The sequence below is a fragment of the Bos indicus genome, chromosome 29 (genome assembly GCF_029378745.1).
Source record: "Bos indicus isolate NIAB-ARS_2022 breed Sahiwal x Tharparkar chromosome 29, NIAB-ARS_B.indTharparkar_mat_pri_1.0, whole genome shotgun sequence".
Lineage (NCBI taxonomy): Eukaryota > Metazoa > Chordata > Mammalia > Artiodactyla > Bovidae > Bos > Bos indicus.
Genome location: NC_091788.1, coordinates 37,458,943 through 37,473,037, shown reverse-complemented (window position 1 = coordinate 37,473,037; position 14,095 = coordinate 37,458,943). Strand labels below are relative to the sequence as shown.

Here is a 14,095-nt window from a genome sequence, read left to right as displayed (position 1 = left end):
CTCAATAGCAAAAATAAATACAACCCAAGAACAAAATGGACCAAAGATTGAAATGGATATTTCTCTGAGGAAGGCCTGCAGATTGCACTTAGGCATGTGAAAAGATGCTCAGCATCACTAAGTGTTAGAAAGACGCAAATCAAATGAGTCCAATGAGGCAATCACTCACATTGGTCGGAATGGCCATCTCAAAACATCTTTAAGAATAAATGCTAGGACTTCCCTGGTGGTGCAGTGGTTAAGAATCTGTCTGCAAATGCAAGAGTCACAATTTCAGTCCCTGGTCTGGGAAGATTCCACATCTGTGGGACAACCAAGCCCTTGAACCACAACCACTGAGTCCTTGTGCCAGAACTACTGAAGCCTGGCACTCGAGAGCCTGTGTTCTGCAACCAGAAGCCACCACAGTGAGAAGCCTGTGCAGTGAAACTAGAGAGCAGCCTCTGCTTGCCGCAGATAGAGAAAGTCTGCACTCAGCAACCAAGCCCCAGTGCAACCAAAGACAAATGAATAAATAAAATTATTTAAGAAAGAATAAATGCTGGAGAGGGTATGGAGACAAGGGAACCCTCCTGAACTGTTGGGCACAATCCACATATGAACATCCAGCAGGGAGAACAGTGTGGAGGTTCATTTAAAAAATACCATAGAAATACTTTAGGACTCAGCAATCCCACGCCTGGGCATAAACCTGGAGAAAATAAAAAATTTAAAAGACACAGGAACCCCAGAAATCTCAGCCCCACAAGTTGTACAATAGACAAGGCTGGGAAGCAAGCTAACTAGAAATCACAGCTGAATGGATATATGATAGGATACATGTACACAATGCAATATTTCTCAACCACAAAGAAGCAGGAAATACTGCCAAGTCCAGCTTCAGGGAAGAAGCTTGAGATGATCATTCCAAGTGAAGTAAGGAAGACAGGGACAGACACGTGTCATATGATATCACTTCTAGGTGTAATCGAAAAATGCATACAAATGAACTTCTTTACAAAGGAGAAACAGCTTCACAGACTTAGAAAAAGAAACTTACAGTTACCAAAACAGAAATGTGGAGGGTGTGCAGGGAGTAAATAGCTGGTTCAGAACAATAATACACCTTATGAACACCTTATACACCTTAGAACAGGAGCTGCTGCTGTTGTTTAGTCACTCAGTCCTGTCTGACTCTTGCAACCCCATGGACTATAGCCGCTCAGGCTCCTCTGTCCATGGGATTTCCCAGGCAAGCCTATTGGAGTGGGTTACCATTTCCTACTCCAGGGGATCCTCCCGACCCAGCGGTTGAACCCGTATCTCCTGCTACTCTCCTGCATTGCAGGCAGATTCTTTACCATTGAGCCAGCAGGGAAGCCATTAAACAGATGCTGAAGGGCTCCTAATGGTCACAAGTCCAACGGGGTTTTAAATGACACCTGCCCTCAAGAAATGTCCTGGGATAAATCATCAGAAAAGAATTCCAAACAGGGCCACGCTTCAGGAAGCCAGTTTCAAGAGGCAAATTGTACTCACAAGGCATAAAATATTAAAAGCACATGAAAAGATACTCCCCCATCAATAATTATTAAGTCAATGCCAATCAAAACTACAATTGGTATCACCTCACAATGGCCATCATCAAAAAGATCTACAAAGAATAAATACCGCATAGGATGTACAGAAAGTGGAATCCTCCTACAACCGTGGTGGGAACGCAAATGGTGAAGCCACTGTGGAAAACAGCATGGAGATTCCTCAAAACGCTAAACACAGAGGTATCATATGATCCTGCAATCCCATTCCTTTGCTTAGGTCCAGAGGAAAATCACCTTTCAAAGTGACACATGCATCTTGATTTTCAGGACAGCACTATTTACAATAGTCAAGACACAGAGTCCACTGAAATGTCCACTGACAGAAAATGAAGACTAGGTGGTACATTATACCCTGGAATACTACTCAGCCAGAGAACAGATAATCATACTGACAGCAGCGTGGATGAACCGAGAAATTACTCTATGCGAGGTAAGTCAGAGAGAAACAGACAATACCCTAAGATATCACGTAGAGGTGGAATCTGTAAATTCACACCAATGAACGAATGTGCAACAGAAACAGACTCACAGCCTGAGAAAACCAGATTATGATTATATCATCAAAAGAGAGCTTGAAGGGAGGGATGAATTAAGAGTTTGGGATTAAAATATACATACTCAGTTCAGTTCAGTTCAGTCAGGTCCGACTCTTTACGTCCCCATGAATCGCAGCACGCCAGGCCTTCCTGTCCATCACCAACTCCCGGAGTTCACTCAGACTCACGTCCATTGAGTCAGTGATGCCATCCAGCCGTCTCATCCTCTGTTGTCCCCTTCTCCTGCCCCCAATCCCTCCCAGCATCAGAGTCTTTTTCCAATGAGTCAACTCTTCGCATGACGTGGCCAAAGTACTGGAGTTTCAGCTTCAGCATCATTCCCTCCAAAGAAATCCCAGGGTTGATCTCCTTCAGAATGGACTGGTTGGATCTCCTTGCAGTCCAAGGGACTCTCAAGAGTCTTCTCCAACACCACACTTCAAAAGCATCAATTCTTCGGCACTCAGTCTTCTTCACAGTCCAACTCTCACATCCATACATGACCACAGGAAAAACCATAGCCTTGACTAGATGGACCTTTGTTGGCAAAGTAACGTCTCTGCTTTTGAATATGCTATCTAGGTTGGTCATAACTTTCCTTCCAAGGAGTAAGCGTCTTTTAATTTCATGGCTGTAGTCACCATCTGCATATATCAAGTCAATAATGAAAAAGGACCTACTGGATAGAACAGGGAACTCTCCTGAACAAACTGTAATAACCTACATGAAAAAACAGAAGAACAGATATATGTCTATGTATAACTGAATCAAATTCATGTACACCTAAAACTAAACATCAGAAATCAAACTTTACTCCAATATAAAATAACAATTCAATTATAAATTAAATTACCTGGGCTCGGTCTAGGGGAAACCAGACTGTGGTGACCCCTATGAATTGGATCTGTGATGTGCTGTGATATTAATATGACCCATGCGAAGCTGCCTGACCTCATGTGAATGCAACAAGATGAAGAGAAGAAAAAGTATCACAGGTAAATCAGGGCAACACCCTCAATTCAGAGGATGGGAATCTCAGAGGGGACAATTCACACTGCAGGTAAAGAGCAGATGGGGGGTCTCCAGGTACAGGATCCTGACCCGTACGGGTGGGGTGAACCCACACAATCCCCAGGACTGAACCGGGGACACACGTCCTCAGTCTCCAAGGCGACACCTCCTCCCCAGTCCCTGCACCTGGGGCCCCTCGACCCTTGGTTAAAACACCAGGTCTCTGCTGGTTGGACCCCTAAGGCAGAAACGAGGGGGTTCCCGTAACCTCCTGGAACGGTAGAAAGAAGGGTAGGGTCGGTCTCCTCTCCCCACATTGTCCCACAGAAGTCCTCCCCTTTCCCTTTGGTTCTGTGATATTAACTGTTTCTGTGGCTGTCATGATCATGTTGAGTGCACTACCTTGGTTCTGGCAGGCTCGGTCCTTTCTTGTCCCGCTGAGGAGCTGAGAAAACACACCAGACGCAGGGCTGGAAGACGAGGGGCAGGTCTGGTCTCTGCTGAGTAGACGGTCGACCTGAAGGAGGTCACGGCAGCAACCTCACCTGATTCCACTGGCTTTTTGCCTGATCCACATGCCCTGCAGTCAATCCACCAGATGCCTGCCCCCCTTCTCCCCATGCTCATGCTGGAATAATTACCAGGTAGCCCATCTGAGGAGTCCCCAGGAGCCCCAGGGAGGGGGAATCTCGCAGGGGTAAAGAGGCAAACAGGTACAGGCCTGTGTAAAGTGAATACACTAAAGTATTCATTCCTAAACACAAGTGAAGCTCTCACGTGCTCTTCCCTCTTTCTTAGCTTTGTGTGTGGGGTCTCCCCACACACGATCCTGACCATGCAGAGGGGGTGAGACTCACACAGTCCCCAGACCCCCCACCTGGGGTCACACGTCCCCTCAGTCAGGACACCATGGCTGTGGTCAGCGGGCCCCCAGTGTGTAAACCAGCCAGGCCCCTGGGGCCTCCTGGGACCCAAGAAAGAAGTGAAGGGTCCTCTCCTCTCCCCACAGTGGTCCCTGAGAAGTCAGGCCCCTCCTGTCTTCACTTGGTTCTGTGTGATCTTTTGCTGGTTTGAAAGCTCGTGCTAGAGTTGAACACACTCACTACCTTGGTTCTGGCAGGCTCTGTCTTTCCTGTCCTGCTGAGATGATGAGGAAACAGGAGAGCTGGGCTGAAGGACAGGGGGCAGCCCTGTTCTCTTCTGAGGAGAGTCGACCGGAAGGAGATCACAGTGGCAACTCACCTGCTGCCCGTTGACTTCTTGCCCCATCCCTGGAATCAGCTCAGCAGGTGAACCTGCCTCCCTACTCAACCCAAATGTGCTGGAAAATTGGAATGATTACCAGGTAGCCCACCTGAGGACCCTCCATGCCCCAGGGCGGGGGAACCTGGCAGGTAGAGAGACTCAGAGCCCACTGCAGCCCCGACCCCGGGAGGGCCATGGAACTCCCTCAGAGAAGAGCACGTTGCCCAGAGAAGCCACCTCAGCTCCAGACCCCAGACATCTGAGCGCTGACATTCAGACGCAGGCGCGGAGTTTTCCAGGACAGAGGCAGGCCAGGTCCTACCCAGGTCTCTAGTCCTAGTGTAGACCGAACAGGGTCAGGTCTAAATGTTCTCATTGTAGAAGCACATGGTCACGTGTAAACATCGTCAGTGTAGACAGGACTTGGAGAGGTCTAAATGTCTCATGTAGACAGACCTTGGTCAGGCTTAGACCATCTTAAAGCTGCTCTCCCCAGAGGCGCAGGTCACACACAGGCAGGGTGTCTCACTGTTGGAAGAGGCTCACCCTCGTGTGGACTAGTATGTGGGTTTCTTGAATAAGAAATCATTGCTGGGCTCCACACTTCACCCACATAAGGAAACTGAAGGAATCTGTGTCATTAAGCATTTCAACTGGCAAAACAAAAATGTTACCATTTCTGTAGCCACGTGATGGTCAGGATCCAGGGGAGAGCCAGGAATTTCTTAGAGTGCAGCCCAGTGTCCTGTAAAGACAGACAGGAAGTGGCCCGATTCCAGCATCCAAGCCTTAACAGCAGGAGACTACCACACTGGAAGACTTCTGGAAAAGTATGTTCTTTATCAGAGAAAAATGTATTGTTGAGATTACAAGCATATTATTATTTGTGAACCTAAACTATTCTTAAAACCTTGGCACCCTGATCTTTGTGGTTCCCGTTGGTTCCTTTGTATTCAGATTTTCTAGGTAGAAACAAGCCATCATTTCTAATTAGTTTCTTCTAATTCTGTATTTCTTATTATATGTATGAAAGGTCACACTTGAGAAAAAATTCCTGCAAACAATTAGTGACTCATGGAGCCCATTAACTGCACACACTTTGTCTTCTAAGTTTCATTTTTCTCCCTGAAGAAACCTGAAAAAATAGTCCCCCTGATGTTTTTGCCTCTCTGTTTAAACTGAGCTAAAATAAAAATGATATTCATAGCAACAGATAAGAGTTTTTGAGGTTTGATATGTTATACCAGGGTAACAGGGGCTGGAGAAGATGGAACCCATCTATGCTGTCGGTAGGCAGACAGCATCCTTAAAGTTTTGGGGTGTTGGTTCAAGTATGTGCCAGAATATTGTACAGACCCAAATTAAAACTGTTATAAAGTTTCCTTGGCAGGGTCGCCACCTTTGGGCATGAGGGTGTCCTGCAGTCCTGTGGCAGTTCCCCACAACAGCAACTTTTAAGGTTTTCCTTCTAGTACTTAATAGTCACAAAAATTGCTGGGCTCCTCATGACACTCGCTCTCATGAAATCTCCAGAGATAAAGAATGAAAATGCAAAGTAGGTCAAACTATCAGAAGAAAATAGCATGAGGTAAATACAATCTATAATTTTTTTTTTAAGAAAGTGTAAGAAAAGGTTCTTTTGAGAACCTCTTCTCTTTCAATTGAGAAAAGGTTCTCAATTAGGTGAATAATTAGACACAAGACAATCAAAATGACAATCTATCACCATAGAGAAGTCCAAAGACCACTCTCAAAAAAGTCTAGAGACAAAAATGCTACAGTGGGGTGAAGAAAAAAGACTCTTATATAGTGCTGGTGAAATTTTATTGGTGATTGTTGCTAGTGAGGACATATCTAGCTGTGCATTTTAATGGTTGAAACAGATGAACCATATGATCTGGCAGTCCAACTTCTGGGAGCGCATGTGGAGAAAATCAGATTTTGGAAAACTCATGCACACAATTATGCACCACAGCAATTGACAAAATAGCCCCGATATGGAAATAAGCAAATGTACATGGACAGGTGAATGGATAAAGAAAAAGTAATACATTCATACAACGAAATATGACTCTGACTTTAAACAAATAATGTCAACTGCAGGGACATAGATAAATCAAGAGGTAAAGTTAGACGGAGAGAGAAAATTATTACATGATTTTTCTTCATATGTATTTTCAGGTATATGTATTTTTCAGGTACAGGTGAGAAAGAGTACTCATCATGTGTGTGTGTCCTAAGGGCTTCGGTACTATGGACTGGAGCCTGCCAGGCTTCTCTGTTCACGGGATTCTCCAGGCAAGAAGACTGGAATGGGTTGCCACGCCCTTCTCCAGGGGATCTTCCTGACCCAGAGGATTGAGCCTGCGTCTCCTGCATCTCTTCCATTGGCAGGCGGGTCTTTACCACCAGCACCACCTGGGAAGCCCTATGCAGAGTACATCGTGTGAAACGCCGGGCTGGATGAATCACAAGCTGGAATCAAGATTGCCAGGAGAAATATCAATAACCTCAGACATGCAGATGACACCACCCTTATGGCAGAAAGTGAAGAGGAACTAAGCTTCTTGATGAAGGTGAAAGAGGAGAGAGGAAAAGCTGGCTTAAAACTCAACATTCAAAAAACTAAGATCATGGCATCTGGTCCCATCAATTCATAGCAAACAGATGGGGAAACGATGACAGATTTTATTTTCTTGGGTTCCAAAATCATTGCAGATGGTGACTGCTGCCATTAAATTAAAAGACGCTTGCTCTTTAGAAGAAAAGCCATGACAAACCTAGACATATTAAAAAACAGAGACATTGCTGACAAAGGTCCATCTAGTCAAAGATGGTTTTTCCAGTACTCATGTATGGATGTGAGAGCTGGACCATAAAGAAGGCTGAGTGCTGAAGAATTGATGCTTTTGAACTGTGGTATTGGAGAAGACTCTTGAGAGTCCCTTGGCCTGAAAGGAGGTCAAACTGCTGCTGCTACTGCTGCTAAGTCACTTCAGTTGTGTCCGACTCTGTGTGACCCCATGGATGGCAGCCTACCAGGCTCCCCCGTCCCTGGGACTCTCCAGGCAAGAACACTGGAGTGGGTTGCCATTTCCTTCTCCAATGCATGAAAGTGAAAAGTGAAAGTGAAGTCGCTCAGTCATGTCCGACCCTCAGCGACCCCATGGACTGCAGCCTACCAGGCTCCTCCATCCATGGGATTTTCCAGGCAAGAGTACTGGAGTGGGGTGCCATTGCCTTCTCCGGGAGATCAAACTAGTCAATCCTAAAGGAAATCAGTCCTGAATATTCATTGGAAGAACTAATGCTGAAACTGAAGCTTCAATACTTTGGTCACCTGATACGAAGAGCTGACTCATTAGAAAAGACCTTGATGCTGGACAAGATTGAAGGCAGGAGGAGAAGGGGATGACAGAGGACGAGATGGTTGCATAGCATCACCGACTCAATGGACAGGAGTTTGAGCAAGCTCTGGGAGATGGTGAAGGACAGGGAAGCCTGGGGTGCTGCAGTCTATGGGGTCGCAGAGAATTGGACAGGACTGTTGTTCAGTTGCTGAATAACAATTCAGGACTGAACAACACCCTTGAAGAGGCAGCAGAAAGGATCCCTTCTCTGTGAGGTTCCCCTTCACTGCTACAAACCACAGTATAATAATTTGCAACCTTCATGCATATAATAATTTGCATTTCACCATATCCCATACTGAATTGTGTCATTAAATATTCACTTGGGACCCAAGAACTCATCTCCCCAGTTATCTGCAAGGTTTTTGAGGACCCTTCACCACTTCTATTCCTCCACACCACCTATCACAGGGACTGAACAAAGATAATCAAACGATTTGATTGCTCGGGGTAAAGCTACTGACGAATAACCCAAAGCACAAAAATGATTTTGTTATATAGTATTATGGCACCCCACTCCAGTACTCTTGCCTGGAAAATCCCATGGACAGAGGATCCTGGTAGGCTGCGGTTCATGGGGTCGCTGAGTTGGACACGACTGAGTGACTTCACTTTCACTTTTCACTTTCATGCACTGGAGAAGGAAATGGCAACCCACTCCAGTTTTCTTACCTGGAGAATCCCAGGGACGGGGAAGCCTGGTGGGCTGCCGTCTATGGGGTCGGGCAGAGTCGGACACGACTGAAGCGACTTAGAAGAAGAAGAAATTATGAAATTTTAGGAATACATCTATCTCTGTATTAATGTTTTATGCCTTGTATTCTGCAATTCCTGAGCTCAAGTTTGGTTAGCTGAGCACTGGGAATGAGAGAGGGGCGTTTTGGAATGTGGGGTGAATGTTAAAGTGTATCAGGCCATCGAAAAAAATGCCCATTTGAAATTAAAACAAACTGGATTACTGAGTTTGCCTAAACGGTAGAAGGTGTTTGCAGAGTTCATTTAAACACTGCAGCTCGCACCGAGTCTCGGAGGGGCATTACCTGCAAGACTGCTCCCAGATCCGCACCGCTAGGCACCTGTTTGGCGAGCTAGTGGTCGGCAAGATCTCAGGGCCCATACCTGTTCGCGCTGTGCAGTCACCGCTCCTCCTCACCACCAGGCGGCGCCGTGCAGCGCCGAGCAGAGCCGGGGAACGGATCGCACGGCGCTCTCCCCGCGCGCCCCGCTCCGACTGACGTCGACCCGGAAGTAGTCGCCGGCGCCAGGCCGGCCGGCAGCCTTAATAGCAGCAGGGTTGCGGAGGTTAGGTGCCCAGCTTCCCCAGCAAGGCGAGGGCCCCTCCGAGGCGGCGAAGGAGACACCACCGCTTTCACTGGAGCCGAGGCTCAGGCGGGCGGTGCGCGAGCCGGTTGCGGGCACCTCGATGGTGGACTCACTAAATATTCGGTGGGCCCACGGCCCTGCCGGGTCTCTGAAGCCGCAGGTCGCCGACCCCGCACCATGAAGGACGCAGGGTCTTCCTCGAGGGCAGCGTCCCGGCCGGACGGGGCTGCGGCGAGCCTCCGAGCTGGCCCTGTCGCCCGGCCTTGCCTGTAGGACGTCAGGGCCCGCGACCCGGCCCAGGCCTGACCGGCACCCGGCTCTTGTGTCCGCGCCACATTCGGCGCCCCCATCCCTGGCTTTGACGTGAGGGAGGGAGGCTCTGGTCCCGGGAGCCCTCGCCCGCCCGCCATGAAGACAGAGACGGAGATCCTGGCGCCGGAGCGCCCGGCCGGGCCCGGCGTCAGTCACCTGCTGAGTAGCCGGAAGCTAGTGGCCCTGGGGGCCGTACTCGGCTGGCTCCTGGTCATCCACCTCCTGGTCAACGTGTGGCTTCTGTGCCTTCTGTCTGCGTTGCTGCTGGTGCTGGGAGGATGGCTGGGCTCTGACGCCATCGTGGGGGCTTCAGGGCGGCTGCACCTGGAGCGCTTCATCCCAATGGCCGTCTGCCCCCCAAACCCGGAGGCTGAGAGGCAGCTGGAGCAGGAGATCGACCGCACCATCCGGATGATCATGCGGGACTTCGTGTCGTCCTGGTACCGCACGGTGAGCCAGGAGCCAGCCTTCGAGGAGGAGATGGAGGCAGCCATGCGAGGGCTGGTCCAGGAGCTCCGGAGGAGGATGGCCAGGGTGGACAGCCATGCTCTTGCCCAGAGGGTTCTGACTCTCTGCGGTTGTCACCTGCAGAGCTATATTCAGGCGAAGGAGGCCGCAGGGAAACAGAGTGGCCCAGGGGAGCCCTCCCAGCTCTGGGAGGCTTACTGCCGGGCCAGCGCTCCACACCCTGCAGTGCAGAGCCCCAGCGCTGAGGTCACCTACACACGTGGCATCGTGAATGTGTTGCTTCAAGGACTAGTGCCAAAGCCGCACTTGGAGACCCGGACTGGCAGGCACATAGTGGTGGAACTCATCACTTGCAATGTCATCTTACCACTGATCAGCAAGCTCTCGGATCCGGACTGGATCCACCTTGTACTCGTGGGCATCTTCTCCAAGGCCAGAACTAACCCAGCAGGAGTGGCTAATCCACTCTGCCCAGCCAGTGCCCTGGAACAGCCCTCAGTGCCCACATCTCTGCCGCTGATTGTTGAGGTCCAGGGTCTCGCAGAAGCCCCTTCTCCAGCAGCAGCCCCAGTGCTCCTAAGCTGTAGTGAACCAGACGGGCCTTCACACCCCTCCCCAGACATTGAAGAAGGCCATGAAGCGCTGGAGGGAGATCTAGGGGGAGTGCTGGAGGAGAGAAAAGTCGAAAACAGCTCTTCTCATTTCCTGCAGCCTCTGTTCTTGTCTGAAGATGCAGAGCTGGAGTCCCCGTTGTCTGAACTGAGCAAAGAAACCATCATGCTCATGACCCCAGGCCCCTTCCTCTCTGCCAGTATTCAGGATGCCCTGTGTGCCCTCGGGGGCTCCCAGCCTCTGGAGCCTAAGGATGGCAAGGGACCCGAAGGAATAGAAGGAGCAGAAGCTGAGGAGGGTCCAGGAACAGAAACAGAGCCGGGCCTGCTTGCCTCCATGCTGAATTCCTGCCCAGAGATCCAGATTGACACAGCGGACAAGGAGGGAGAGCAGGGAAATGACGCCTGTCTCACAACTTTGCTGCCCAGTCCAGAGAGGATATGCCCCCCACGCCCCTCGTGTTTAGAGAAGGATCTCACCAATGGTGGGAGCTCCCTGGACTCCAGTCTGCCACAGGTCCTGCTCTCCTCCTCTCCACCTGGACCCCTCAGCTCAGCCACCTTCAACTTCGAGTCCCTGGGAAGTCCAGACGGCCCCGTGGTCATCCAGAACCTTCGCATCACTGGCACCATTACTGCTCGAGAGCACAGTGGCACCGGTTTCCACCCATACACGCTCTACACGGTGAAGGTAACACAGTGCACGGTCACCACTCTGGTCTGGGAATGGATTTGGAAAGCAGTCAGTGAAGCCAGTGTTTGGAAGGAGGAAGTCTGCTCTTACTTAGTTTGCTCTGGTTAATTCAACCAGTAACCATATGGAGGGTCTGAAGCTCATGAGTGAAGCAGAGTAGGCTTCCATGACACTCACAGACCGTCCTAGAATCTCAGGGCTGTCACTGTGCTGGGAATCATATTTTTCCAGTGGATACAGCCCAGAAATCCTTTCCAGACTTCTTCCTTGCTAATTTCTTTTTTAAGTACTAATATCCTTTATACTTTGTTTTAGAAAGGAAGGTTGTTTACCTATATATACCTCAAAAGGTGGCGAGTCCCTCTCCCTGGAGGTGTTTAAGTGTGGTAGTAGGAACTGCTTGGCAGAAGCGGTAAGAAGGGGGTTCTTGTATCAGGTGGCTGGTTTGATTCAAGCAGCAGCTCCCTAAAGCTGATTTTGATAGAGTGAAAGTCTCTCAGTTGTGTCCGACTCTTTGTGACTCCATACACTATACAGCCCATGGAATTCTCCAGGCCAGAATACCGGAGTGGGTAGCCTTTCCCTTCTCCAGGGGATCTTCCCAACCCAGGGATTGAACCCAGGTCTCCCACGTTGCAGGCAGATTCTTTACCAGCTGAGCCACAAAGGAAGCCCAAGAATACTGGAATGGGTAGCCTGTCCTTTCCAGCGGATCTTTCTGCCCCAGGATGGAACTGGGGTTTCTTGCATTGCAGGCGGATTCTTTACCAGCCGAGCTATCGGGTTTTGATATAGGCTACCTCCAAGTTTCCCAGAAAGTTGTATTTTTAAAAAATAAGTAATCCTGGGACCCATTCTTGGGAAATTCTCATTCAGAATCCATTAGCACCTGTCAGAATCCATATTCTGACAGCAGGTTCTGCAGCCCAAGAGATTCTGAGGCCTAGCCAAGTTTGGAGACGTATCATATAGTGTCCCTCACGGAGCAGAATAGCCACAGAGAGCATCCTAGCTCCCAGGGGCTCCGGATGCGAGAGCCCTCACCTGAATTCCACATGCATCTCTTATCTAGGCCTTTCCTTCTCAGTACTGGCCTGAGGGACTGCTTTGCTCATTCCAACTCATAATGAACACCTCTGTCTGCCTCTGGACAAGCTTTCGACACCAGCCTCAGTCTCACCACTCTTGCATTGCTTGCCCACAGAATACCTTAACCAGACAGGAACACTGACCTACTCCTGATGAGAACAAGCATGTGTATCGTTCTCCCACAGCATTCTTTGTATCTTACACAGTCTCCCTCTGTAGGTTTGAAGTTGCAGCTTTCATGCCATTCGGGGTGTTCTCTCTGGGGGAACATTCAGCACTGCTGTCTTTTCCCACATGCCAGCCCTCCTCACATATGAAGACAGCCGACTGTGACCCCATAAAACATCTCCAGTCTTCACATGTCTTCTCATCATACAGACAGATGATCTGTCCTTGGAAAGAAAGGTTCACTGTTGGTCCAAGAATAATAATTAATCAGCCCCAAGCAGAACAAAAACACATGTTCCTTTAGTGTAGTCCAGGCAAACAAATGATTGTTGTTCCTCAGCTGTTTTCGATTATTTGTTCTTCCCTCAAGTAATATAGATAATCACTGGTTTGAGGATAATGACAAGATGGTTATCTCCCTATAACATCCAGCCTCATAATTTAGGGGTAAGAGAGCCGGTATCATTATCAGTGTCATACCTTCTGTTTTATCCTCTGTCTTTGGGATTTGAAAGTGGTTATGAGTAAACAGGGTTTGCAGGGAGAACTTTGAAATGGAAGGAGTGAAAGGCAGTGGAACTTCGTTTCCCACCGCCTGGGCCGCCTCTGTTGGGAAAGGCATCGCATTGCATACAGCAGCCCCCCTGGGATTTGAGCTGTTCGTTAGAGCTTAGGGCGGCAGTGGGGCCTGAGAGGCTAGGGACAGAACAGGAGCAGCGTGCTCCCTTGACCCTGCTCTGCGCTTACTGTGTGCCAGTGAACTGGTGCAGCCAACAGACGTTCTCTCGACAGTATGAGACGGCCCTCGACGGCGAGAGCAGCGGCGGCCTGCAGCAGGTGGCCTACCACACCGTGAACCGCCGCTACCGCGAGTTCCTGAACCTGCAGACCCGTCTGGAGGAGAAATCGGATCTCCGAAAGTTCATCAAAAGTCAGGAGTTCCCCAGCCCCGGAATGCCTGCTTGCCTTTCGCATCCAGCCACCCTGATCTGAAAGGCTGGAGGCCTGTTGTCTGTGAAGAGGGTGGAAAGGGAGAATGCGGCCTTGAGGGTCCCGTGCTCCCTCTGTTTGCTTTTAGGTGTTTGGGGTTTTGGTGCTGGGCAGCACTCATGACATGCTTTCTGGGGTACTGCTTTGCCTCTGAATGCTTTGTTCTGGGGCCCCATCTAGTTTAAGCTTAAAAAAGAAACTTCCGTATTTCCACCTGTGCCTCTGAGGAGTTAAACAGGTTCATAGACTGGTTGCTGTTAAATATTAAACTGTTACCCAGAAATCCTTGCTGCCTTTCCTTTAACAAAAGGCTTCTTGGTGTGCCGTTTGGTTCTCATAAGGCACAGGAACAATAAGAAGACATAAAATTTAATTCATACCATAAAAGCTGTTGAGCAGCTACTCTGTTTTTTAAGAAAATGCCAAGTGAAAGTGAAAGTTGCTCAGTCATGTCTGACCCTGACTATACAGTCCATGGAATTCTCCAGGCCAGAATACTAGAGTGGGTAACCGTGTCCTCCTCCAGGGGATCTTCCCAACCCAGGGATCAAACCCAGGTCTCCCGCATTGCAGGTGGATTATTTACCAGCTCAGCAACCAGGGAAGCCCATGATCACTCAAATAAACATTTTTAATAAGTTGTGGCATAAATCGTGGA

The 14,095-nt window shown here is 49.2% G+C and overlaps 1 protein-coding gene across 2 annotated transcripts in view; it reads left to right on the top strand.

Moving 5' to 3' along the window:
- The first annotated feature begins 9,023 nt into the window (after positions 1–9,023).
- The window catches only part of SNX19 (sorting nexin 19), a 32,691-nt gene continuing 27,619 nt past the window's right edge, over positions 9,024–14,095 (top strand). For both annotated transcript variants that reach the window (XM_019954871.2, XM_019954872.2), the window contains exons 1-2: positions 9,024–11,187; positions 13,240–13,378. In XM_019954871.2, the coding sequence (XP_019810430.2) occupies positions 9,514–11,187; positions 13,240–13,378 (1,813 nt within the window). In that variant the 5' untranslated portion in view covers positions 9,024–9,513. The remainder of the gene's footprint in view (positions 11,188–13,239; positions 13,379–14,095) is intronic.